Below are 27,348 nucleotides of genomic sequence, written 5' to 3'. Positions count from 1 at the left end.
AACACATGTTGTTCAATACTGTTTGAAAATCTAGTAATTAGGATCAGTAAGTAACCTTTGATTGTGTTATGGCCAATGGTGACTAGTCCAAACATAGGGTTAATTAAACTTGGCACTGCTAAAGCATGCACCTGGGACCCCTTTTCTCTGTGCTCATCTTTTTTGCCCCACGTTGTGTCCAGCCCTTTCATTACCTATACGGTAAACAAACCTGGCCCCGGTGGGCATGCACCTGGGATTCTGTTTCTCGCATCAGCCGCCAGAAGGTGAGAAAAACCCTTTCTTAGCATAGATACCAGTTTACTTCTGACAAGTGCACCCGACAAAATTGTCAAATTGATTAACTGTTAGCTGCCGTTTTGCAAACTTTTGGAATCACTTTGGCCATAAAACCGATGAAGGGACACATTTCAAAATGATGGATGTAAGACTCGTGCTTGAAAAGTTATGGGGTAGGGTCAGAAAGGTATGTAACATAAGTGTAAGATTAAAAGAAAGGAGCAAGGTGCAAGTATGATTAACAATGGATTGGAGAATATTATCTCAATCGATAATTGAGATAATATTGACATTTATAGAGTTGATTGGAAATTCCTGCTCCTCCTCCTGCTGTTGGGTGGAAATTTACCCAACAACAGGAGGAGCAGTCACTGATCCTTTGTAAGAGGAGGGTCGATATGCCCCAGACTGCTGCTTTTTTCCTTTTTGTCATTTTGTGTGTTGTTGCTGTTTGTTCTTTAAGACCCTACATCCCAGGGTTTGCTTTGCTCGCTTTCCATGTGTTATTTTGCTGTAAATGTACTGTTCTGCTCTTCATATGACACTGTTTAATAAACTCTGTTCCAAGAATTCTAGTCTTTTCCAGAGGGTCTTTCTGAGTGTTTTGGTTTTAATTGGATCTGAAGGTTATCATATAGGCTTCAAAATTTGCGACCCAACACTGTAACCTCATCTATTGCCCTGAAAAGTTGTGACCCTCACCCAGAGAGCAGCAAAGTTGGTGGTGTGGTTACAGAAACATCTCATGAGTCCATCTGAAGTGTTTCCTTTAGAGCAGCCACTGGTGCTCCAGTCCTTCTGACTGTAGTTCCAGAAAACACAAGAGAAGTCGTACAGAGACGTCCCACTGATGTTCTGAAACAGAAATACACAGCCTTACTCAGAAATCCACAATTCTGATTTACATGTAAAGATAAAATATTGCTTTCAAAAGCAGATGGTATGTTTCATATTTTTAGAGTTTATACCACATATGCAGTTCTTTGAAAATAACACAGAACTATTTTAACAATAAAAACACAACTGGTTATAAGTAAGGTATGAATATTTTACTTTGTGATGTGTATATTGGTATTGTTCTATTTTTACACCATTATCACAGCTGCTACAGCTACTGCAAGTTTATTAATTTATCTGTGTCATAAAAAACACCATAAACACTGCTCACTATCTGTGTGCCCTAAACCTGCAGATAAAGGTCAAACATAATTATAGATATATTTTCAGGTGAGATCACAAGTTATTGAAGGAAAAGCTGTCCAGTGGTCACCATTATCTGAAATCTTGAAGATAAAACTGACTTAAAAGAGGTCAACAAATATTAAAATTGACTTTAATTTGAAATGCTGGATTTCTTACTCTTGGGCTGAATATCATCTCCACATGTTGTGGCACCATGTTGGGTTCCTGCCCACTGACGCTGGCTGACAGGACCCTGATGGTGGCCCGTCGCCTCATGTAGAGTTTTGAATGGAAGAAACGATCGTTCTGATAGAGAACGAAACCCAGAGAGACGTTTGAGTCTGTCTGACGACTTCTGACACCTTTGCCTGACATAAGAGAAAGAAATCCACTGCAGTTGGTAAACTTTTGTGTGGGTGTAACAAGAACTGACAATGTCTGAAATAGAAGTGCTCCATTTTTATTAATAACAAACTAAAACAGCTCTCTTAAATACCTCTTAGTGACACCTTAAGCATCTTAACGTTCTGTTGTTCCCAAGAATGCCAGTTTGTGTAAGCCTAGAAAACTCACCTTGAGGGAATCGTACATAAATGAGGGCATCAGCTATGAAACCGTTTTCCACCACAACCTGTGTTGCGTTTGTGTTCAGCTGAATTCTCTCAGCTACAAAACTGCCAGATGTCCCTGTAGCAGCAAAAGAAATGAGCTGTTTGTGATCACATAATAAAAAATGCAGAACCTTACCACTGGATCTTTAATCTTAAAGCTACAAATATTGAAATTGTTCCACTACATCATGATATTCTGAGAGGAGACCTGCAGGTGCCTGTCCATGCAAGAACCTGGACAACTGTGGGGGGAACACAAACAGTTCTGTTGACTGTCCCCACTTCAACACAGTTTTACAGTTTAAAGATTCCCTAAAACCACAATATTTCTTGACTTGACGCACACCGGTGGATCTAATATCTATCTGAACAGATACGCCTTGAATGTTAAAAGTTTTATTAGCGTATTTTTATTAGTGTCAAATTTAGTCAAATTTGACCCAAACTGTATGTAAGGGATGAAAAGCAGCAAAATGGGGGGAAAAAAATAAAAAATTGGAGGATTACTTTTCTTTAACACCGTTTCTCACTGACCTCTAAGAGAAGTGAACTGGACTCCCTGAGTGTGTGCAGCAGAAATCTGTGCCGACTGGACCACCAGGTTTGGCTGAACCACCTGAGATTGAGATGCATTGACACTGAGGCTGAGGTTCACTGAGAGCTGGTCCAGAGTCACCGTCAGCCTGGACATAACAAAAAAAAAGCAACCACAAAACAGGCTGTCTTACACTCACTGGTTTGTTAGATACATTTACAAAATTGCTCATTAATGAAAGTATCTAATTAGCGAATCACATGGCAGTGACTCAGTACATGCATGCATATAGACATAGTCAAGATGACCATCTTGAATTTAAAACTTAACATCAGAATGGGGACAGGTTGGGACTTTGAATGTAGTTTTTTAGTGTCAAATGCGCTGGTCTGAGTATTTTGGAAACTGATGATCTGCTCGGATATTTGCTTAAAACAGGTGTTCTCTTTAAATGTCGAACTTTACAGAAAACAGCCTGAAAAAAGGTTTATGGGTGTGCAACCAAAAAATCTCTAGCAATTGTGCAATGCTATTATGACAATATGGACCAAAATTTGAGGAACATTTCCAGCACATTGTTGAATCTATGCAGTTCTGAAGTTAAAAGAGCATCAGTCCAACCTGCAACAAACAATGTGTATTTAATGAAGTACCTAGTGAGTATAGTTGCTTTGAACCAGGAAAAGCGGCTAATTTAAGCTAAACACAATCGAAGACGTCATATGAGTTAATAGATTAATATTTTATTCTTAGTACTTCACCCCAGAGTTGTGTTGTTTTCCTCTGTGTCATCTGATACAGTGGTGTTCAGCAGCTGACTGACCGTTGCTACTGCTGCCACTCTGACCCTCTGCAACACAAACATGAACCAGGATGCTACAGTCAGTAACTACTGATGCTACAGCAGGGTATAAAATAAAGAGTGAATAATTAATGTATTAATGTTTGCATTCATTAAATGATCTCTTAAATGATGACCAAACCCTTGTTAACACTGATTTAAATCTTTGTTTCTTTTTTTTCTTAAGTTTTGTTGAATGTTTGTACCTCTGTGGCGTTTGCAGACAGCAGCAGTGTGTTGGCGATCTCAGCCGCTGCTGTAACATTTTCGGCCGTCAGCTCTTCTGGGTTGGATGTCAGAATCTGAGTGCTGGTTGCCAGCATCTCTAAATCAGCTGGACTGGTCAGCTGAGTGGAAGAAATACATTTTTTCTTCTTTTTTTTTTGTGGTCCTTAAATGAATGTGTAATCCTGTGCATGTCAATTCAATTCAATTCAATTCAATTTTATTTATATAGCGCCAAATCACAACAAATGTCGCCTCAAGGCGCTTCATAGATACAAAGAAAAGCCCAACAATCATATGACCCCCTATGAGCAAGCACTTTGGCGACAGTGGAAAGGAAAAACTCCCTTTTAACAGGAAGAAACCTCCGGCAGAACCAGGCTCAGGGAGGGGCGGCCATCTGCTGCGACCGGTTGGGGTGAGAGAAGGAAGACAGGATAAAGACATGCTGTGGAAGAGAGACAGAGATTAATAACAGATACGATTCAATACAGAGAGGTCAGTTAATACATAGTGAGTGAGAAAGGTGACTGGAAAGGAAAAACTCAATGCATCATGGGAATCCCCCGGCAGCCTACATCTATTGCAGCATAACTAAGGGAGGATTCAGGGTCACCTGGTCCAGCCCTAACTATATGCTTTAGCAAAAAGGAAGGTTTTAAGCCTAATCTTAAAAGTAGAGATAGTGTCTGTCTCCTGAATCCAAACTGGAAGCTGGTTCCACAGAAGAGGGGCCTGAAAACTGAAGGCTCTCCCTCCCATTCTACTTTTAAATACTCTAGGAACAACAAGTAGGCCTGCAGAGCGAGAGCGAAGTGCTCTAATAGGGTGATATGGTACTACAAGGTCATTAAGATAAGATGGGGCCTGATTATTTAAGACCTTGTATGTGAGGAGCAGGATTTTGAATTCAATTCTGGATTTAACAGGAAGCCAATGAAGGGAAGCCAAAACAGGAGAAATATGCTCTCTCCTTCTAGTCCCTGTCAGTACTCTTGCTGCAGCATTTTGGATTAACTGAAGGCTTTTCAGTGAGTTTTTTGGACATCCTGATAATAATGAATTGCAGTAGTCTAGCCTGGAAGTAATAAATGCATGAACTAGTTTTTCAGCGTCACTCTGAGACAGGATATTTCTAATTTTAGAGATGTTGCGCAAATGGAAGAACGCAGTCTTACATATTTGTTTAATATGTGCGTTGAAGGACATATCCTGGTCAAAAATGACTCCAAGGTTCCTCACAGTGTTACTGGAGGCCAAGGTAATGCCATCCAGAGTAAGAATCTGGTTAGATACCATATTTCTAAGCTTTTCAGCGCCGAGTACAATGACCTCAGTTTTATCTGAGTTAAGAAGCAGAAAGTTAGTGGCCATCCAAGTCTTTATGTCTTTAAGACATTCCTGCAGTTTAACTAATTGGTGTGTGTTATCTGGCTTCATGGACAGATAGAGCTGGGTGTCATCTGCATAGCAGTGAAAATGTATGCTATGTCTTCTAATGATGCTGCCTAGGGGAAGCATGTATAATGTAAACAGAATTGGTCCTAGCACCGAACCCTGTGGAACTCCATAATTAACCTCAGTGTGTGAAGAGGACTCTCCATTTACATGCACAAATTGGAGTCTATTAGATAGATATGATACAAACCACTGCAGTGCAATACCTGTAATACCTACAGCATGTTCTAATCGCTCTAATAGGATATTATGGTCAACAGTATCGAATGCTGCACTAAGGTCAAGAAGGACAAGCACAGAGATGAGTCCACTGTCAGAGGCCATAAGAAGATCATTTGTAACCTTCAATAAAGCTGTTTCTGTGCTGTGATGAACTCTGAAACCTGACTGAAACTCTTCAAATAAACCATTCCTCTGCAGATGATCTGTTAGCTGTTTGACAACTACTCTTTCAAGGATTTTTGATATGAAAGGAAGGTTGGAGATTGGCCTATAATTAGCTAAGACTGCTGGGTCTAGAGATGGCTTTTTGAGTAAAGGTTTAACTGCAGCCACCTTGAAGGCCTGTGGTACATAGCCGATTATTAGAGATAGGTTGATCATATATAAGATCGAAGAATTAACCAATGGCAGGACTTCTTTGAGCAGTTTTGTAGGAATGGGGTCTAAAAGACACGTTGATGGTTTGGAGGAAGTAATTATTGAAGTTAACTCAGAAAGATCGATTGGAAAAAAGAGTCTAACTTAACATCAATGGAACTAAGAGTAGCTGTAGATAATATTACATCTGTGGGATGATTATTGGTAATTTTTTCTCTAATGATAAAAATTTTATTTGTGAAGAAGTTCATGAAGTCATCACTAGTTAACGTTAAAGGGATGGTTGGCTCAAAAGAGCTCTGACTTTTTGTCAGCCTGGCTACAGTGCTGAAGAGAAACCTGGGGTTGTTCTTATTTTCTTCAATCAGTGATGAGTAGTAAGCTGTTCTGGCTTTGCGGAGGGCTTTCTTATAAAGCAACAAACTATTTCTCCAGGCTAAATGATGATCCTCTAAATTTGTGGCACGCCATTTCCTCTCCAGATTACGAGTCATCTGCTTTAGGGTACGTGTTTGAGAATTATACCACGGGGTCAGGTACTTCTGATTAGAGACCTTAGTTTTCACTGGAGCTACAGTATCCAGAGTCGTACGTAGTGAGGAGGTGAAATTATTAACAAGATAATCGACCTCTGTTGGGGTAGCGTTCAGATAGCTGCTCTGCTCTGTGTTGGTACAGGGCATTGACGATGATAACAGTGGCTGGATTATATTCTTAAACTTAGTTACAGCGCTTTCAGAAAGACATCTACTTTGATAAAGTCCACTCTCCACTGCTGCGTAATCAATTATTGTAAATGTAAATGTTATCAAGAAATGATCAGACAGGAGAGGGTTTTCAGGAAACACTGTTAAATGTTCAGTTTCTATGCCATATGTTAAAACAAGATCTAGAGTGTGATTAAAGTGGTGGGTGGGTTCTTTTACATTTTGAGAGAAACCAATTGAGTCTAACAACAGATTAAATGCCATGTTGAGGCTGTCATTTTTAGCATCTACATGGATGTTAAAATCACCCACAATAATTATTTTATCTGAGCTCAGAACTAAATTAATGTCTTGCTGCGTTTTTACCGGATTACATAAAATACTCAGTTCAAGCTGCAACTGTATAAGACCATCAAGTAATAAGTCTTCAGAAGAATAAAAACAGTTCTTACATAGTTCTTACACTCTATATATCTTCAGGTTACACTGGAAGATATATAGAGTGTTGAAACCTGGTGATTCGCTCATGAACAAGCATCTGGTTGAAGCCTGAGGTTTTCCAGCTGAGTGGGGATGTTGATAGAAAGAGAAACATCACTACATTGGGCTGTACCTGACAAAGTGATGTTGGACTGAAGGGATGACTTACCGCCACTTGTTCCCACTTCACATATTTCATCAGAATATGCAAACCAACCAATGGGTGTACGGGGGAACCTGAATCCTTCAAATTGTTGGGCTGCACAGAAATTTACTAAGAAGACAAAGGTATTAAAATATAGGCAGTAAAAACATATAATTAGTTATTTAAATAAAAATACAAAAGTGGAAAAAAAATCGATGAACCATGGTCAGAGAAAGAATTTGAGTTTCAGTGATTATTTACAATCTGAATGCTGTTGACTGTTGACCAATCACATTTGAGCGGACTCCAATGGCATGTTCTTTTAAAATCGCATTTGCATAACCATCTCTTATTGTTTTGTTTTTTTATAACTGAGACAGGATTTTTGTAGTTTAAAAGCTGGATCACACAATAAAGTAAAGACCCGAAGATCCTAAGTTTGGACATGTAATGACTGCTCACAGTGTTGGTTAGTTATTTATTCCAGTTAACAATCTGGTTGTGGTTTCCTACATCTTTATATCACAGAAAAAAAGTAATTCATGTAAACTTTAATGAAACAACAAATATAAAAGTAAATTACTGACACAAAGCATCAGCTTGCGGCTAACAGCATCACATAGTTGCTGTTTTCTGCTAATCTAAAAAGTGAAAAAAAAATTCTTACCTTCTGAGCATGTCTCTCCAGTCCATTCATCAGGACAGAGGCAGACACCGTTTAAGATTTCCCCTCCATTATCACATTTCAGGGCAGTGGTGGTAGGTGGGGTAACTGAAGTTGGAGATGTAGTACTAGTAGAAGTAGAAGGTGTAGTGTAAGTTTTAGATGTAGTAATAGGAATTGTTGGGGAAGTAGTAAAGTTTTGTGTAGTAGTAGTAACATTTGGTGCAGTAGTAATGTTTTGTGTAGTTGCAGTAATTTTTTGTGTAGTAGTAGCAGTAGTGCTTGGAGTACTAGTAATGTTTGGTGTAGTACTAGTAATGCTTGGTGTAGTAGTAATGTTTTGTGTAGTATTTGTAATGCTTGGTACAGTAGTAATGTTTTGTGTAGTACTAGTAATGTTTTGTGTAGTATTTGTAATGCTTGGTACAGTAGTAATGTTTTGTGTAGTAGTAGCAGTAGCACTTGGTGCAGTAGTAATGTTTTGTGTAGCAGTAGTAATGCTTGGTGCAGTTGTAATGTTTTGTGTAGTAGTAGCAGTAGCACTTGGAGTAGTAGTAATGTTTTGTGTAGTACTAGTAATGATTTGTGTAGCAGTAGTGATGCTTGGTGCAGTAGTAATGTTTTGTGTAGTAGGAGCAGTAGTGCTTGGAGTACTAGTAATGTTTGGTGTAGTACTAGTAATGCTTGGTGTAGTAGTAATGTTTTGTGTAGTAGTAGCAGTAGCACTTGGAGTAGTAGTAATGTTTTGTGTAGTATTAGTAATGTTTTGTGTTGTATTTGTAATGCTTGGTACAGTAGTAATGTGTTGTGTAGTAGTAGCAGTAGCACTTGGTGCAGTAGTAATGTTTTGTGTAGTACTAGTAATGTTTTGTGTAGTATTAGTAATGTTTTGTGTAGTATTTGTAATGCTTGGTACAGTAGTAATGTTTTGTGTAGTAGTAGCAGTAGCACTTGGAGTAGTAGCAATGTGTTGTGTAGTAGTAGCAGTAGCACTTGGTGTAGTAGTAATGTTTTGTGTAGTACTAGTAATGTTTTGTGTAGCAGTAGTGATGCTTGGTGCAGTAGTAATGTTTTGTGTAGTACTAGTAATGTTTTGTGTAGTATTTGTAATGCTTGGTACAGTAGTAATGTTTTGTGTAGTAGTAGCAGTAGCACTTGGAGTAGTAGTAATGTTTTGTGTAGTACTAGTAATGTTTTGTGTAGTAGTAGCAGTAGCACTTGGAGTAGTAGTAATGTTTTGTGTAGCAGTAGTGATGCTTGGTGCAGTAGTAATGTTTTGTGTACTACTAGTAATGTTTTGTGTAGTATTTGTAATGCTTGGTTCAGTAGTAATGTTTTGTGTAGTAGTAGCAGTAGCACTTGGAGTAGTAGTAATGTTTTGTGTAGTACTAGTAATGTTTTGTGTAGTAGTAGCAGTAGCACTTGGAGTAGTAGCAATGTGTTGTGTAGTAGTAGCAGTAGCACTTGGTGCAATAGTAATGTTTTGTGTAGTACTAGTAATGTTTTGTGCAGTATTTGTAATGCTTGGTACAGTAGTAATGTTTTGTGTAGTAGTAGCAGTAGCACTTGGAGTAGTAGTAATGTTTTGTGTACTACTAGTAATGTTTTGTGTGGCAGTAGTGATGCTTGGTGCAGTAGTAATGTTTTGTGTAGTAGTAGCAGTAGCACTTGGAGTAGTAGTAATGTTTTGTGTACTACTAGTAATGTTTTGTTTGGCAGTAGTAATGCTTGGTGCAGTAGTAATGTTTTCTGTAGTACTAGTAATGTTTTGTGTAGCAGTAGTAATGCTTGATGCAGTAATAATGTTTCGTGTAGCAGTAGTGATGCTTGGTGCAGTAGTAATGTTTTGTGTACTACTAGTAATGTTTTGTGTAGTATTTGTAATGCTTGGTTCAGTAGTAATGTTTTGTGTAGTAGTAGCAGTAGCACTTGGAGTAGTAGTAATGTTTTGTGTAGTACTAGTAATGTTTTGTGTAGTAGTAGCAGTAGCACTTGGAGTAGTAGCAATGTGTTGTGTAGTAGTAGCAGTAGCACTTGGTGCAATAGTAATGTTTTGTGTAGTACTAGTAATGTTTTGTGCAGTATTTGTAATGCTTGGTACAGTAGTAATGTTTTGTGTAGTAGTAGCAGTAGCACTTGGAGTAGTAGTAATGTTTTGTGTACTACTAGTAATGTTTTGTGTGGCAGTAGTGATGCTTGGTGCAGTAGTAATGTTTTGTGTAGTACTAGCAGTAGCACTTGGAGTAGTAGTAATGTTTTGTGTACTACTAGTAATGTTTTGTTTGGCAGTAGTAATGCTTGGTGCAGTAGTAATGTTTTCTGTAGTACTAGTAATGTTTTGTGTAGCAGTAGTAATGCTTGATGCAGTAATAATGTTTCGTGTAGTAGTAAGGCTTGGTGCAGTAGTAATGCTTTGTGAAGCGGTGAAGCCTGGTGTAGTAGTAATATTTTGTGAGGTAGTAGAATGATCAGGAAGAGCAGTAGGCAGGAGTGCAGTAGTTGCAGTATCAAGGATGTCTGTTACTGCAGTGAACTCTGCTCCAGCTGTGGAGGAGGCTAAAGGAACAGATGTGGGAAACGTGTCAGCATTACAATGATCAGTCTGACATTAGCAATGTTAACATGCTTTGTAATTAGTGATTGTCAGCAGAAGTGATATATAAAAAAATACTATACAAGTACTACAAATTAAATGTAGAGTATTTTCTGTGCTCACCATGACTTGTTATTAAACACAATGCACAGCTTAGGCTGATTCAGATAGTTTTACAGGTACTGCACATTAAAATGATGATCTGATGGTAGTACAGGTAGAATCAGGACTACTCAGGTCATTCAATTTCACCCTGAGGGGACATGAAAATCTGAACCCTGATATCCAGTAATGTTTTTTTAGTCTGAAATAAAACTCTGAATGACAGAAATGTACTCAGTACTAAAGTGTATTAATATGGAGCTCCTGAAAGGTAATAGCGAACGATTTATTGTGTAACACTTCTGTTTTCTATAACTTGTTTAAGAAAAACACCAATGTGTCAATTAAGTACAGGTCTACAATCTAGTATTGCAACTAATTAATAACTCTTTACTTGATAATGATGCCTAGGCTTGATCCACAGAGAAAATCTGGGTTGTTTTATGATGAACTGTTATGTTTTATAGCTGGGCACTGCTCATTATGACTACGGGAAACACATAACAGTCATAGTTTTGCAAACAATTAATCAAACATAAACAATAGAAAAAAAAGTGTTTAACAGACACTGCATAGATCACTGTGAGCATCAACATCTATATGATGTAAAAGAAATAATTAATACAAATTCCGCACTCGTGTGTGTGTGTATATATATATATATATATATATATATATATATATATATACACATATCACCGAGTTTGCTAGTTATAAAGATAATGACAAAGAAAAGTCTTGATACATGCTCAATCATCCAGGTAAGGAAATCCCAAAAACTTGAGTCTGTTCATTTGGATGTAGCATTCATTTGGATGTAACAACACTCATCAAAGTGATTTCTTCAGTCTCACAATTTTTATATTAACAATCAAGGAACTGACCTCCCAGCCCATTTAAACTTCAGTGGGCTGGTATCAGTCATTGTGCAAATGTACTGTTTATAAGGTTTGGGAATCCAGCAGTCACCTGAGACTAAATAAGTCACTTGGATGACTTAGGAGGAAATGTTTCGCCCACTGAAAACGCTATGTCCAGATGAACAGAATCAACTTTTGGGGAATGACAAATTAACCAAAGCAATAAAATGACATTTTTTTTCCATTCTGTTGCTGAGAACTTTTTTAATTGTTAGGTTAAGTCTGAGAAAAGCAAAAAAAAAAAAAAATAGACAAATTATATAAATCACTTTATATATTGCATGCATAACTTATTTGTTCATACTGTAAACATTAGTTTAACCTTATTTATCTAAAATTAAGAAAAATCAAGTTTGACTTTGATGAGATTTCAGTGATGACTAAAATAATAGCTATTGTTGATAAGGAAAAAATACAGTAGTAATTGTGTTTTATGGTGTCATGTGACTTAGGTCACACTGTGTCTCACTAACAGCTCCAGAAATGCCAGCAACAATCAGATAAACTCAGTTGTTCTTACCCAGAGTGAAAATGAGCCAAACCCAGCCATCCATGATGATGAGCTGCTGCAAATCAGATTTCCTGTTTGTCCGGTTTGGTAAAAGTTTACATACTTTAAAGACACCACTCTGCATGAGTCTGCATGAAACCATTCAGCTGAATTATTCTGCTTCACAATGAGCCACCAGATCATATAACACATGATTGTTTTACTGCACGTTTTATTCAGGAAAAAGTTCCTGTATCAACTGTCTTTGCTCATAAGTTACCTATAAAGGACTTTGAACTGCAGTCCACCTTTGTAAAAGGTGCTAAATTAATAAATATGGTGTGATTTACCATAGGGAAGGTGAACAGTGTGAAACCTGAAGTGTCACTGGTAAATCTCAGTATCTGCAAACTTTTAATGTCGTTTTTGTTTTTATTGTAAAACTGCGATCAAGGACCTACAGTCAGCAGCAGTGAAGGTAAAGGTAACACGTGTTCATCAAAAACAGGTCAAAATGACCAGTGAAACCCTTCTTTTTGTCACTGTACAGAAGTTTAACTGCAATCCATGAGATATCTTAATATGGGAAAAAGAAGTGTTGCTACAATTGTATGTCTTTTTTTTTCTACATGATAGAGAAATGCTAATGTAGTTAATGAAAGAAATCTGTCAGCATGACTCTTTGGGTTTAAACTTTAAACAATCATTTTGTAAAATTACAGACACATCCTGGTAGCTCACTGTCCTCTAGCTTTTTTTATTATTATTATGAGCCCATTGTAAAATAAATAAATAAATAACAGAGAGATTTCTATAGTACACAGAGAAAATGCAACTTTTCTGTCATTGAACTTTTTATCTATTACTTAATTACTTTAGTGTGATATGAATGCACATGGGGGAGGTCTTTATCAGCAGGGCAAGTGGTAAAACTTATGAAAATACAGTTAAAATCTAACATTTATGAGCTGACTGTGAGCCTCAAACCTTTCATTTGACACCCACTCTAATAATTTAGAGCCAGTTTACAGGGACTGGCTGTAAATTATTCAGTAGGGGAAGTTTCATTTTAGGACAATTTAACCCAGAATTCAAATGTACAGAGAAAACATTCAATAAAGTAATGACCACTGATGCTGACCATGCTGGTGGCTGCCCACTTCTCCTTATGAGTTAAATGGAACAAAAAAGCTTCCATGTTTGGATCAACCTCTCTACACCTGAAATTTAAATCATTATTAGGCAATAGCGAGGAACATCAACTCCAAGTTCCAAAAAGTTGATTCTGTTCATCTGGACGTAGCGTTTTCAGTGGGAGAAACGTTTCGTCACTCATCTAAGTGACTTCATCAGTCTCAGCTGACTGCAGGTTTCCCCAATCTTATAAACAGTACATTTGTATAATGAGAAACTAGTACCACTGAAGGAACAATAGGCTGGGAGGTTAGTTTCTTCATCATAATTATGCAAATTCTCATGACCATTGATCAACAACTAATGATCAAAGATCATTGATCAAAGATCATTGATCAAAGACCACTGATCAAAGACCAATGATCAATGGCCATGAGTACCATTTACAGAGAGCTGGGGAATGGCTGCAATCACAGCATTGTAAGATAGTGAAAGATGTACCCATAGGCCCCCTCCTCGATTCCTCCCCTTTTCACGTAAATGGCCTCCTTGACTCCGCACTCAAACCAGCGTTCCTCCCTGTCCAGGATGTGTACATCCTCATCATTGAAAGAGTGTCCACTGGCCTGTACGTGTAAATAGACCGCGGAGTCTTGGTCTGATGAGGTAGCTCTTCTGTGTTGTGCCATCCGCTTCGCCAGAGGTTGTTTGGTTTCCCCGATGTATAAATCCTGGCAATCCTCCTGGCACTTAACAGGGTACACTATGTTACTCTGTTTGTGTCCTTGGGGTGGACTAATTCCAGACACGTATGTGATCACTACGGGTTTTTGCCTAGGTGGCAGTTGTCCTTCTCTCCTCGATCGGCTGGAGCTTTCTTTAGGTGCCTTCCCAGCTTTGACAAATGTCCAGCTGGGATAACCACATTTACTCAGGGCCTTCTTGATGTGATGTCCTTTTGCTTCTTTGTCTGCTGTGTCTGTGGGGATGGTGTTTGCTCTGTGTTGTAGCGTCCTGATAACACCCAGTTTATGCTCAGAGGATGATGAGAGTCAAACCTCAAATACTGATCCGTATGCATAGGTTTCTGATATACATCAGCTTTTAAATGTCCCCCATTACTGATGGAAATCTCACAGTCTAAGAAGGCTAACCTGCCACTTTTGATATCCTTCCTAGTTAATTTGATGAGTTGGTCCACCGAGTTAATGTGATCCGTGAATTGTGGTACGTCCTGAGATTTGATTTTCACCCAGGTGTCATCCACATACCTGAACCAATGACTTTGTGGTGTTCCATGTTAGGATAACAAAGCCCTCTATTCCACTTCTTCCATCTACAAATTGGCCACGATGGGTGAAACTGGTGAACCAGCCATGTTTCTGCCTGTAGAACTGACCCTTGTATGTGTAGTAGGTGGAATTAAGACACAGTTCCAAAAGCAAACACACTTGTTTGGAGCTGAGAGCGGTCCTGTTGCTGAGGTTGGGGTCATCCTGTAATCTCTTACGGACTTCCTCCAACTCGTCCGTGACTGGGAGGCAATTGAGAGATGTAACATCGTACGAGACCATGGTTTCATCTGCCTCCATCATGACATCTCTCACCTTCTCAACAAAATCCAAGGATATGGTGTTCTGGATGTGGTGTTCAGAGCTGCCCACCAACAGGCTGAGGATCGAAGCCAGAGATGTTATAGGTGACCGAGTTGATCATACAAACAATCAGTCTTAAAGGTGCACAATTTTGTCACTGAGCAGTGAAAAACTTTTCTCATGATACTCTGGTTTAGCAAATCCATGCACCTACCCTTGTCTGTCGGAAGGATGATGATGTTGTTGTCATTACTAAGTGATGTGAGTGCCTTCCTCTCCTCCATGCTGATTCTGGATGCTGGGGGCTTTGTAAGTTTCAGATTGTGGCATGACCACTTTAAAACAATAAGTTAAGTCTGCAATAAACTTTTTTTCACACAGACAAAAACATGTTAAAAAAAGTGTTTATCTTTTTACAATTGATAGCAGAACTGAGTTTAACATCTTTCAGATTATACAAAATAAATTAAAAAATGTCTGTTTTCATTTAATGATTCAGCTCAGTCAGGCAAATCTGGCAAATCTGACAAAACAAGTCCACATTTGCAAAACTTGGCATTTCCCCCATAAAATTAAAGTCAGATATATTTTTAAAGTCTTGATAAAGTTCATGAATTCTGATATTAAAATGTTTTCTGAATCATCAAAAACAGTGTTTTGCTTCTCATTTTCTGCTTTTGTACAAAGTTGTGCTCAAAACTGAGATGAGTTTATCTTTCAGACTCTGACCTACAGAAACAAATACTGATACTGATCAATCAATATCACAAATAAACATCATTATAGAGGCTGTGATCAGACTGAAGTTCCCCTTGCATTTATTCTCAAAGAAAAAATATCTCATTTAGTTAACAAACTGAACATTTTTGTCACTAATTATCTGAAAATAACTGATAATCAAAATGAATATATATATATTTTTTTTTTTTTTTTGTTTGTTTTTTGTTTTTTCTGAAGATGGTGTTGATGCACCAACATCAACACCATCTTCAGGACAAACAATTTTGGGTTTTCTTCTGCAAACCTAAAATTAAATATTGAGGTTCTGGTGCAGCAGGAAGAGTCGGCAGGACTTTGTTAGAGGCCTTTACTACAAAGCAGGAATCTGGGCTTGTGCAGTTAACTTCAGGGTAATTCTCAGTTTTCAGTTTTGAATTCTTTCTCATCTTTACTCTCAGACTTTTAAACACTATCAGGGCTGCAGCTGAAACAACTAACACTGTTAATTAGAATTTATCAGTTTCTCCTGTGCACTAATAATAGAGTCCTTTAGAGCTCTTTTTATTTGTAGTCAGCATAGTTGTTAGATGTCTCTCTTTCTTTCTTATTGTTTTTTTCTCTCTTTGCAAAATCAGTCTCTCTGCTGTTCATTCCATGTAACAAATTGGTCACATGCTGCCAAAGCCACCCTTGTCATTTTACAGAACTTGTACCTAGACTGACCTGGTTTAACCTAATGTTGATACCTACTTTCTTATGGCCTCTTTGTCTGACTGATGATGTTAGGGTAGGGTAAAGCCATAAATCCAGGTAACTGGAAGTTATTCTGAGTATGTTGAATTTGTTTCACAGCACAGAGCCCAGATGTTTATGGCTGTCCTTATATGTCTCATACTGTACTGAAATTGTCTAAAATTCAGCTACAGGACGCTAGCGAGACAGATCTCAGTGACCATAGAGCTAAAAGATAAAATTATTAGAATGAAAAGTCTATGTTTTATTTTAGTTTTCACAAATTCAGCATCAGTAATGTGTCTTAGGGTATGCTGACTGGTTGGTCAAGGATTTCGGAATAGAAGGAAGCATGCTTTTTCTGCCCTTCTGTACTGGACTATGTCAAGAGCGCAGCCTGTGATCAGAAACTGAGACAGAGTTCTCTTATGTAGAAAAATTCTGCTGGCATTTGAAAGAGTGTCCGTGTGCAGAGGTGGTAATCATTGTCAGGTGACCTACATACCGATCTGCTGCACACAGTTAATGATTGACCCGCTGCTCAGTGTCTGTCTGAGGGGTTCAGAGGTTTTTGGAGGGGGGTATGTGAGGTTGGACTTGGGTGAAACTGAACTCTTTGGGTTTTCATTCAGTTAGCAGGCACCATGGCTCGGCTGGTAGAGTGTGTCCCCAACTTCTCTGAGGGTCGAAACAAAGAGGTGAGAGGAGGACTTTTCTACCTAATAAACATTTAAACAGTTTAAAGTAAATAAGTAAAGGTGTGTGAGTATTATCAGCAAAATGTGATTCAAGTATAAATGTGCTCATTGTGAATTGAAATGCTGTTTGACTTTAGCTTTAAAGTTACAACTGCAAGTGTTTGTATTTCCTGCTTTGATCTGTGTGTTTGATTTAATAATTTATATATCTTTGACATTGAGATGATTTTAAAAAATCAGAAAAAACTTTAGGCTCTTTTGGCAGTTTGAGATCATGAGAGAGAGAGAATCGGATCATTCCCTGTGAACAGCACTTGGTGACCGTGGGGAGGAAGAACTTCATCTTACAGGAAGTAGCCCCCCTCAGAGGAACAGCCATCTGAGGAGAAAGGAAAAGAGAAAAGAAGAGCATAGCAAGATCCTAGACTTCATTCTTCATTTGCCTTTGAATTTAAAATAAAAACATTGACAGATTTCTGGATTTGTTCTGAACAGGGTGTGCATAAAATGCTAGAATATAACTTAAACTGTCAAAAACTGCAGTTCAGTAAAAAGTGATCAAGATATGGTTTAGAGTAATGAGATATGTCATTAAACATTAAACAGCTAATCTTTTTTATCTTTAAACAAACAAAATATCTTTAAACTGCTCTGAAAAAAGTTTAAATGTCTCAACATGAAATCTGCAGGAGACTGATGTGTTTAACGTGTGAGTGAGGTGCTCTTGAGTTCAGATTATCTGTTGAAACATTTGTTAAACAGACATTAAAGATTCACTCCAGAGTAAAGCTGTGTACTGACCTTTGCCCTCTTTTCCCACAAGAGGAAAACAGTTCCACGGAAGTGGGAACATTAAATAATCAGCGGATTTTCTGTTTAACCACAGAACATGCTTGTGTTTTGACAAACTACACTGTTCTCATATTCCAGCAGCACTGGTTTGTAAAAAATCAGCTGCCAATCAAACCAGAGTACAGTCCAAATTGGTCACCCACTGAAAGCATCTGATGCTTTATGATACCGAAAATACAAAACAGGTGAAGCTGAAACCCAACATTAAGAAAGAGAGAGGACGTATGTGGTTTACAAACTGCAGCAACTGGTGTCCTCATGACAATGTAAATAAATAAATAGAGCCGATGCCATACATTGAGAAACATGTTCCTAATTTAAGTTTTTGATACTTGTTGCCAACACAAATTCTCAATTTTTTTATGTTATCTTTGTTCTATTTCCAGTTTAATGCGGGTTTTAAATCATTTCAAATTGTTTCCATTCTATTTCAATGACAGCTGAGTGTAAATTTCTAAAGTTTTAGAATCAATTCTGCATAAAATTCTGGTCATTCACTTCGTTGTGATGCTCATTAGAGCCATTATTACAGTCTAAACTCTGGCCACCCCAGTATCCTTACTCACAAACAAAGTGTTCTTGCTCTTTATCAACACAATATTTCCCTTGAGCTTGACTAACTAAAGCAGGTGAGCCACATTATTACAACTTCTCTATGAACTGTTTAGGTGATCGATGCCATCTCAGCAGCGATCTCCAGCACACCCGGCTGCAGCCTGCTGGACGTCGACCCTGGTGCCTCCACTAACCGCACGGTCTACACCTTTGTGGGCTCTCCTGAGGCAGTGGTGGAGGGGGCGCTGAACGCCGCCCGCCAGGCCTTCAGCCTTATTGACATGAGGAAACATTCAGGTGAGTCTGAGCCCAGCAGCTCATCTCAGGGAGCTGCTTCCTAACATCAAGGCATTAACATGTTTCCTGTCCAGGTGAACATCCTCGGACCGGGGCCATGGACGTTTGTCCCTTCATCCCTGTCCAGAACGTCAGCATGGACGACTGCGTGCAGTGTGCCAACGTGTTCGGACAGAAACTGGCAGAGATGCTGCATGTGCCCGGTGAGGCTCATTAAAAAAAACAGCTTCAGCTTTACTGCAGTCAAACATGCAAGAAAACAAGAATGAGAAACAGAATAAAATTATAAAACTAAATGCCAATGTAAAATTTTTAAAAAAAAGTCAATTTTTATTGTTTATTAGGAAAACTAAAAAAAAAAAAACAGCGATACCTGGATAAGACGGACAGAGACATAAAGCACAAAAAGCAAGTAACACAGACAGATCTATGACAACCTGCAATGTTTCACAGTTGTGAGGTTTTTGTTGTTAAGCCTTTTTCTCCACACAGTGGTTTTCTAATGATGACAACAATGTCTCTTTGTTTTGCTGATCAGTGCCCAGAATTTTTGTGTGAGTTAGGTAAATGACAGAGGTGCTACTTAATTCAGAATTTCATATTGTAAGTAAACAAGTCTGGAATTTAATAAGTCTTTTGTAGCTGAGGAAATCAGACTGAAGTGGAAGGTTTTGGTTTGTTATTCAGGACTATAAGAGCTGTACGGAGACCGATTGCACAGATGTTAGTGTTGTATCAGTGGTGAGAGACCAAGTACATGAAAAAAAAATCACCTGTCGCATTCAAATGAAGCCAAAGAGTCAGAAGTTGATTTATTTATTGTTTCTTAACTGAGTCAAAAGTCTTATCTTATCTTGACTTCTGAGATGAAAATAAAACACTTTATGTTAGAGCCCAATAATAACATAATCCTGGGCCAATAATGTGGCAATAAAAGAGTGGGAACTACATATTACTATTTAATTTTAATGTACATACAAGATAATAAACAAAGTAATTTTTTAGTTGACCACTATTGGCCGAAATGTATAGCATAGAATAAGGATGCCTGTGAGGGTAAAGCTGTTAGTAACAGTACAGTAATATTTTTCTAAGAGAAGCTGCGAGCAATAAAATAGCAATTTCTGTGCAGAATTATGGGAATACATTTCTAATAACAGTGATGTGGTAGTAATGGCATGATAATAAGATAATAATGCACGTTGGTGTTTTCACATATTAGGATAATATTACAATATTTATATGTGAAATGAATTTTTCATATACCTTAAAAAGGGTCCTTTGTTTGAATGTAATAATATTCAAATATTTTATATTTGCTGCTATGGTGTACTTGTGTGGTAGTTTTTATATAATAACTATAAATCAGTGCAACTAAATATAAGACTACCATTTCTACTATGCTGCATACTAATACTTGCTAAAATTAGGGACCTAGGACCTGAAAACATGTCTGCATGTGCCAAATGTAAGGGAGGCTTCACCCTCTCAGCAATAAACCCGATACACTGTTTTTGGTTTAAATTCAAATTAAGGAGTAACTAAGGTTCTTTTTCCACAGTGTATCTCTATGGAGAAGCAGCTCGAACAGAGACCAGGAGAAGCCTTCCATCTGTGCGAACAGGAGAGTACGAAGCTTTGCCTGAAAAGGTGAGGACTCATCAAATCATTATCTCCTTTCTTCTTCGCTCATTTAGTGTTGTGTGGTTCTAACTTCTGAGAATGATTTCTAAAAAAAAAAAAAAAAAAAAAGTTTCTTTGTAACAGCAGGGTCAGTGATTGATTTTTTTTAAACTTGAAATATGGTTAACCACAAGAAAATTGTCTCTATTTCCAATTACAATGTTTTTCTCCCTCCAGTTGAAACGTGATGAATGGGCCCCTGACTTTGGCCCCGCTGACTTTGTACCATCTTGGGGCGCGACGGTAACTGGTGCTCGTAAGTTCCTCATTGCCTATAATGTGAACCTGATCAGCACTAAAGAACAGGCTCATCGCATAGCACTGGACATCCGGGAGCAGGGTCGAGGGAAGGACCAGGTGGGTTATTTATTTAGCTTTTCATGCTGTGGGTGTTGCTCGCTGTCATGACATGATTAAAATGTCTTTTTAGGATTTCTTTCTTTCTGTTTTGTTGATGAATTTTTCAGATTTTTCTTTTTTAAATCAATTTTTTCCTAATATTTTCCACTTTTTGGAGAATTTGTTGAAATTTCCCATTATTTTTGAATTTCTTATGTTTGTTCGAAAGGTTTACTTAATTAAATAGGACTTGATATGTAACTAAGTATTAAAATCTTTTTTTCTTCTTCTCTGTGTTCATAAGCCTGGGCAGCTGAAGAAGGTGCAGGGGATTGGTTGGTACCTGGATGAGGCTAACCTTGCTCAGGTTTCCACCAACATTCTGGACTACGAGGTGACACCCCTCCATGCTGTGTATGAGGAGATCTGCAGAGATGCGGAGGTTAGAGCTGTGTACTTTGTGTCGTTTCTGGGATGCTTAGAACTCAAATTACACTGCTGGAAATAGTTTATTTTGATGCACATGGTGTTTGTTTGCAAATTAGCATTATAATACTCATTTTCATTTTTCCTGTAGTATATAAAAACTGATGTATCTCAAAAATAAAATTATGAAGACACTCAAAATAAATTTCCTGTTGTTGGAAACTTTTTTGTGCAACTTTTTTTTATTTACAGATTTGAGGGATACACCTCTTAAAACCACTTAAGCCCCACGCCCCCGGTATCGGGGGCAAAAAGGAGGACATCTCGTTTAATTGGTTATAACACGGGATGAGAAATATAAGTCCAGACATGTGCGGTATCCACAGAAACCTTAGAATCTCAGCTAAAGTGTCATATAAACCATTTCTACAACCACCAAACACATCGAAAACAAGCCATGATTAAACAAGCAGTTACGTAAATGCGCAGAAGACCGCTAAACAAACAAAACCGAACTGGAAATTCTCCAGACTTCATGTAACCGGCTAAAGATAGGCTGGTTAGCTTCCAGAGCTATCACTGACTCCACACATCAAGTTTCACCACGATCAGACCAAAATTCACTGAATGAGCTGCAAAAGAAGACCACTAAAACACACAGCGGCGCAAATGCGCTAAGACAGAGATCTGCTTACCATCCCGATTTCCTCCATTATTTTCGCTGGTAGCCGGTAGCCACATGATTACCAGTAGTTACCATGCCTACCTAGAGCCGTCAGAGCGTGGCATCGTTACTTTGATTCTATTGGCTAAAACGATTAAAAAAGAGGTGTCAATCATGCAAATTGACCAAAAGAAACCAAAGTTACAGCCCCTCAGAGTTTAAAGGGCCATTGACCAATTAAATGCTTTATGCGCACTGCAGAAAAGGGCCATTACCATGTAAATGTGTGGTTAATTCTTCAAAAATATATTTTTAAAAAGAGCATTTTTAGGCCTGTTAATAAAATTTATTAATTTCTGCTCTTTAATACCTAAAAAATTCAACTGGCATGGTGTCCAATTATGTGCCAAAATTGGACATTTTTGTACAATGTCTGGATATTGATGTATTGACAGGGCTGTAATTTTTCACTGTTTCACTTTAGAAACATAAATCTTTGCACAGATGATGTTTATATGTTGGTTACTGAAATCCTGGAACCAAATGTGATCTGAGGCATATTTTTAAAAGGGTTAGATGCTAAAAATAAAAAATAAAATAAAATAAATTAGGCGAGGATAAAATATACTTACTTTTTCTGTGTTCCAGTCTCAGTAACTTTGACACAGTAATATCTGCTTCAATATTTACACCTCTGATGAAATTTCCCAAGTGTTAGCTTTATTTTGATACCAAGATTGTAAGGACAGAGTTTGTAATTGCAGACAAATAATTAATTAAATTTGGGCATTACATTTTCGAGCAGGAAGCTCAGAAACCCCCTTTGTGCTTAAGAGGTTAAATCTCTCTAAGTAGAAATATATGTAAAAAAAAAAAAAAAACTAAAAACGATTTTCATTTTTTTGTGGTTTATTGCACTTTTTTGCAATTTTTGTGGTTACTATAGACTTAATGCATACATATGATTAAAATTTAAGCTATAACTGTTGTATTAACGTATAGCAACTTGAAATGTTCCCAAAAATGGAACTACAGCATGTAAAAATATAAATATAAGCTCTGGCAGAATATGGTAGATCTTAAAGGGTTAAGTAAAGACCAACAAATCCTTAGACTGTTACTGACTTAATTTTTTCTCTTTTGTCATTTAGGACCTGAACTTGCCTGTGGTCGGCTCTCAGATTGTCGGTCTGATCCCTCTGAAGGCCCTGCTGGACTCTGCTGACTTTTACATCCAGAGAGACCGACTCTTCATCATCGAAGAGGAGCACAAAGTCCGACTGGTCAGCAGATGACTCTTTTTTTTTTAAGATATTTTAATAAATTATAGGATCTGATTGTTTGTTTGTTTGTTGTCAGGTGATCAGTAAACTTGGCCTCGACTCCCTCAGTCCGTTTAATCCAAAGGAGAGAATCATAGAGTGAGTATTTACAAACTGTGATTTAGTCAGCTGATTCATTATATACTTTATATCCCGAAAAATATATGAGAACATCGAAGAACATTCAGCCCTTATAATGACAGGATTACATTTTAGTCTGTGAGTAATAAATAAACAGAAAGCAGAAGGACATTATAAATTCTATAAATCTAGAACATTTGTGGAGTGGACTGAGAAAACTGCCAAACCCACCTAATAATCATTGAGGGTTAGTAAGTTGTCTGTGGTACCAGATTTTACATCATTTTTGTGAACTTCTGAACCCTAGCACACCAGTCGGATGCTTCTTTTCCACTGAGATGATGCCAGCATTTGTTGTATTTTGGTGTCTTTTAAGGACCATATTTCAACAAATGTGAGAACCATTTCTTATACAGTGTTAAGGTGGGACAGGTCTTAAAAAGAATCATGGCAGACAGAATCTGTTGGTTGAATCAGTTATTTTTTTTATAGTAGTCCCTCCAGTAGTTACTGATATCAGTGGTTCCATATAAATCATATTTGTATTAGTGATATCTGATATCTTGTATCAATGTCAGTTTGTTCTGCAATGACAATATCAAAAACTGTACGTCTCTCACTTGCAGTGCCGTCACTAGAAAAGAGGTCAGACGTGTGTTATGTGTTTTCATGAGGGTCCTGTTGGGGGCTTTAGAGTTTCTATAGTCAGGTGCTCAGAAATTCCTCTTTGTAGATGGAGCAGTTCATCCGTCTTCATCTGAGGCAAAAATAATAATAATAATAAATTGAAACATGCCAATGAGAGCCTGATCCTTATGGTCCATAGTCCCAGAACTGTGAGGCTGTGGTTCACCTAGTTTGAGGCCAAGCGTCCAAAACAGTAGTTTGCTTGGCCTCAATGAATCAGTTACTGGCCTCAGAGTGAGGTTAAGAACTGCATCTAGACTTGTGGTGCAGATAGAGTTAAGCCTAAAGGTAAAGTATTTGATTTACCAGTTTGATAACCATTTAAACCTGCAAACCATCCAGAAGCATCAGTTCCATTTGAGGGTTTCTGAGCACATTATTAAATTCCGGTTCTTTTGGATTCTTTAGGGCCAAGAAAGACACGGCTCAAAAGTGGTCCTTTTACTTTAAAAATGATCTTTATTTTACATATCCGGGATATCGAGACCTGAACACAAAACACACAACCCCAGGTCTGAAGCACAAACGGCAGCCTAGGTATTTATATACTTGCTCTCTACGTCACACCACACTTTAAGTTTCAATCAGACAGCCTAGTTGGTTTCACTTTCTACTGCAATTACCATGCTTCTGCAAAAGCATGCAGTTTCCTGTCAGCACTTTGGCACAGAGTGTACTCAGAGTTAGGCCTTTCTTATATAAAGCAATATAATCAGCATATAAGCATTTAAGATTATAAATTTAAACCTCAACAACATCCAGCATCAATCCTGTGACAAACCCAGAATATTTTAAAATAAAACAAAAGCTATATATAACATTATTTGTCAGTACTATATAGCAGATGATAAATGATGATGATATCTTGTTAAAAGTAGGTGTGGTGTGTATCACCTGTGCAGGTACATGGTGAAGTCACAGGAGGATGGACAGCTGGTGTCTTTGTCTCTGCGGCAGTTTGTTCAGAGCGTTGGTGCTCGGACAGCAGCTCCCGGAGGAGGATCAGTTTCTGCAGCAGTCGGTGCAATGGTACGAGCTTTTAGGTTCATAACAAAATGATACAATTCTACTTTTAGTTACTTATTTTATTTCGTCTCCCTCCTGTAGGGGGCCGCACTGGGTGCCATGGTTGGTCAGATGACGTATGGGAAGAGGCAGTTTGAGAATCTGGACAGTGTGATGAGGAGGCTGATTCCTCCATTTTATCAGGCCATGAATGAATTGCTGGACATGGTGGATGCCGACTCCTCCGCCTTCAACAGCTACATGGTGAGGAGGAAGCTCCAACACCTGCAGAGCCTCAGAAACATCTGCAGGCACCCAGAACCATTTCCACTCTTTACTTCTGTCACTGTAACCAGAGTGTGATTATGTTTTGTCTTCATGTCAGATTTGAGTTGATCATATTCGTCTCATGTTGTAGGCAGCACTGAAAATGCCAAAGAAAACTGCAGAGGAAATGAAAAGGTGAATACTCAAGACTTTAAGACCACCAATTACTGCTAATGACTGAATGTCGTCAGGTTACATTATCATCTTTAAAATGTCCTTGTAACTTTCAGAACCACGTTTCCACCTGTGATCATTTTTTAAATAATCAAATATTCACTTTGTTCTTTTTACAGCTGAAAATGTCAAAACTGATTTCATTTCTGTCAGCTGCAGAAACACTTCCTGTTTATTTGTTTGTTGTTCTCATCAGGAGAGAAGCTGCGATGCAGGAAGGACTGAAGCAAGCAGTTGCCGTCCCATTGGCTCTTGCTGAGAGGATCAGCATCCTTTGGCCGTCTCTTAAAGAAATGGTTGTCTACGGAAATTTTAGCTGCAAGTCTGATGCTCAGGTGTGAAAAAACACTCATTTCTACTTGTTCTGCTCAGATTCTCTGAAGGTTATGAAGTGCACCTTCAGCATTATGGTGATATAAACTGAGAGGAACTTTGTCTTTTACTAGTGGTGTGTTAAAACATGAATGCATATTAAATCTTTTAGTCTTTACTCCCACTTTTCTGTCAAACATCGCCTGCAACAGCAAAGCTGTAAATAAACCCACCTGTCATGTTGTATTTCTGGTCTCAGGTAGCAGCTAAAGCTTTAGAAACAGCTGTTTTTGGAGCGTACTACAACGTCACGATCAACCTCAAAGACATCACAGATGAAGCCTTCAGAGCAGCAGTAAGTGTGTCTATGAGGTTCTTCAATGCTGCTATTGATCTGCTCTGCTCGTGAATAACTCGTTTTTTTTTGTTTCTGCTGCAGACTCAGAGGAGAGCGTCAGAACTGCTGCATGAAGCCAAAGACAGCAGTGCCGCCATCCTCCATGCTGCAGAGAAAAGAAACTGAATAGACCGAAGAAATAAATACAGTTAAATAAAGCTGCACAAGGAAGATAATCTGACATTAATGTGACTTTAAACACTGAAGAGCTGGATACAATGAATGTATTACAAGGGAAAATCTTCAGAATAAAGAGGTTACTTGAAATGGTAAAAGTTTTTAATTTTTGGTCATTTCTTTCCGTTCATATTCACAGAGCAGAATCACAATAACATTTTATTGTAAGATGATTTTCTGTCGGGACAGATTATGTTGCAGTGGACGAACATGGTACTAGAAATACTGGTAAAAATGTTATCGTATGCGATGGCAGACCGTGGGGATGTGGGGAAAGAGGACCCAAACGCCGGACTCCTTAATGAAGACAGTGCATTTATTTACAGTGAAGTAAATAATCACACAACAATAAATCCCTGTGCGCCCCCGACTCCCATGCCGTGTCTTCCTCCCAGTGTCCATGCTCCATGTCCTCGCTTCCTAGTGTCCGTGCATCCTGTGCTCGATGCCCTCTTGTTTCCGCACTCCTCCTCGGAAATCACATAGGCAGACGTTGGACAACCTCAATGTGACAAGCTCACACTCACAGAATGACTATCTGGGAAACTGACGGGAAGTCTCACGCAACAATCCAGCATTGAGGAGTAACCAGGGACAGCAGTACAATGCACACAAGCCATCAAAAAATTTACAAATCCATAGACTGCTCATGAACCCTGCACTCTTAGAAAGGATGTGTTAAAAAATTACACAAAAAATTGTTGTTGTACTATTAACACATTTTGTGCGAATTTTAACACAACATGTGTAAGAAAATGTGTAAACACATAAAAAAATGTGTAAAATACGGAGCCCCACAGGGGACATGGGAAAAAGAAAAATTAAGACAAACTTTTGCGAGATCTCGCAAAACAAACTTGGACGCACAAAAGTTTTGCGAGATCTCGCAAAAGTTTTAGCCGCATTCTTCGCAGGCCGCCAGCTCGAAGCCGACCGGGAGGTCGAAGCACGATGTCCGGGAAAGCGGTGTTCCTCCCGGCTGTAGTAGGTCTCGACCTCCCGTTAGCTTCGAGCTAGTGGGTGTCAGATCTCCGAAAACGTCGGAGCACTTTTGCAAATATGTGATGTCTTGTAAACCGAGCAGGTATCTGACGTTTACACAACTACATTCACGCCTCAAAATATCTTAAAAGTGTATTTTGTGACCCAGAAAGAGTAATATTACAACTAAGTAGCTGCCGCCATTGTTGGAATTCAACTTTTGCGAGATCTCGCAAAAGTTTTGCAAGAAAATATGTCGGGTTTCTGGAAGAATGTGAACTCTGAATTTATATAAAATATAGGAGTTATATAGGAGCTTTGAGTTTAAGCACTATTAATTACTGCTTAACTATACCTA

General features: G+C 38.3%; 2 protein-coding genes across 2 annotated transcripts in view; one reads left to right on the top strand and one right to left on the bottom strand.

Moving 5' to 3' along the window:
• The window catches only part of LOC146491335 (uncharacterized), a 30,382-nt gene extending 18,319 nt beyond the window's left edge, over nucleotides 1-12,063 (bottom strand). The window contains exons 1-11 of the mRNA XM_085152696.1: nucleotides 11,863-12,063; nucleotides 7,731-10,283; nucleotides 7,088-7,192; nucleotides 6,904-7,001; nucleotides 4,679-4,690; nucleotides 3,655-3,795; nucleotides 3,369-3,457; nucleotides 2,607-2,755; nucleotides 2,035-2,148; nucleotides 1,639-1,829; nucleotides 982-1,134 (exon numbers count right to left, since the gene is read on the bottom strand). Of these exons, the coding sequence (XP_085008822.1) occupies nucleotides 982-1,134; nucleotides 1,639-1,829; nucleotides 2,035-2,148; nucleotides 2,607-2,755; nucleotides 3,369-3,457; nucleotides 3,655-3,795; nucleotides 4,679-4,690; nucleotides 6,904-7,001; nucleotides 7,088-7,192; nucleotides 7,731-10,283; nucleotides 11,863-11,995 (3,738 nt within the window). The 5' untranslated portion in view covers nucleotides 11,996-12,063. The remainder of the gene's footprint in view (nucleotides 1-981; nucleotides 1,135-1,638; nucleotides 1,830-2,034; nucleotides 2,149-2,606; nucleotides 2,756-3,368; nucleotides 3,458-3,654; nucleotides 3,796-4,678; nucleotides 4,691-6,903; nucleotides 7,002-7,087; nucleotides 7,193-7,730; nucleotides 10,284-11,862) is intronic.
• A 4,492-nt stretch (nucleotides 12,064-16,555) lies between these two features.
• ftcd (formimidoyltransferase cyclodeaminase) lies at nucleotides 16,556-27,151 on the top strand. Its single transcript, XM_085152384.1, has 14 exons — nucleotides 16,556-16,711; nucleotides 18,232-18,415; nucleotides 18,490-18,618; nucleotides 19,977-20,065; nucleotides 20,276-20,455; nucleotides 20,742-20,879; nucleotides 22,679-22,810; nucleotides 22,887-22,948; nucleotides 24,520-24,646; nucleotides 24,725-24,886; nucleotides 25,041-25,084; nucleotides 25,320-25,458; nucleotides 25,695-25,790; nucleotides 25,875-27,151. The coding sequence occupies exons 1-14, from the start codon at nucleotides 16,658-16,660 to the stop codon at nucleotides 25,956-25,958; spliced, it is 1,620 nt and encodes a 539-aa protein (XP_085008510.1). The 5' UTR covers nucleotides 16,556-16,657; the 3' UTR covers nucleotides 25,959-27,151.
• Nucleotides 27,152-27,348: the final 197 nt, after the last annotated feature.

The sequence above is a fragment of the Neolamprologus multifasciatus genome, chromosome 23 (genome assembly GCF_963576455.1).
Source record: "Neolamprologus multifasciatus chromosome 23, fNeoMul1.2, whole genome shotgun sequence".
Lineage (NCBI taxonomy): Eukaryota > Metazoa > Chordata > Actinopteri > Cichliformes > Cichlidae > Neolamprologus > Neolamprologus multifasciatus.
Note: the sequence above shows the minus strand (reverse complement) of the source record. Positions and strands in the feature narration are given on the sequence as shown.

Excerpts from the sequence above, each read along its gene's own strand:
- ftcd (XM_085152384.1), top strand. The coding sequence starts at position 16,658 with ATGGCTCGGCTGGTAGAGTGTGTCCCCAACTTCTCTGAGGGTCGAAAC. Across the intron at positions 16,712-18,231 it reads CTGAGGGTCGAAACAAAGAG|GTGATCGATGCCATCTCAGC; the intron begins GTGAGAGGAGGA and ends TGAACTGTTTAG. Across the intron at positions 25,459-25,694 it reads GCTGCAAGTCTGATGCTCAG|GTAGCAGCTAAAGCTTTAGA; the intron begins GTGTGAAAAAAC and ends TTCTGGTCTCAG.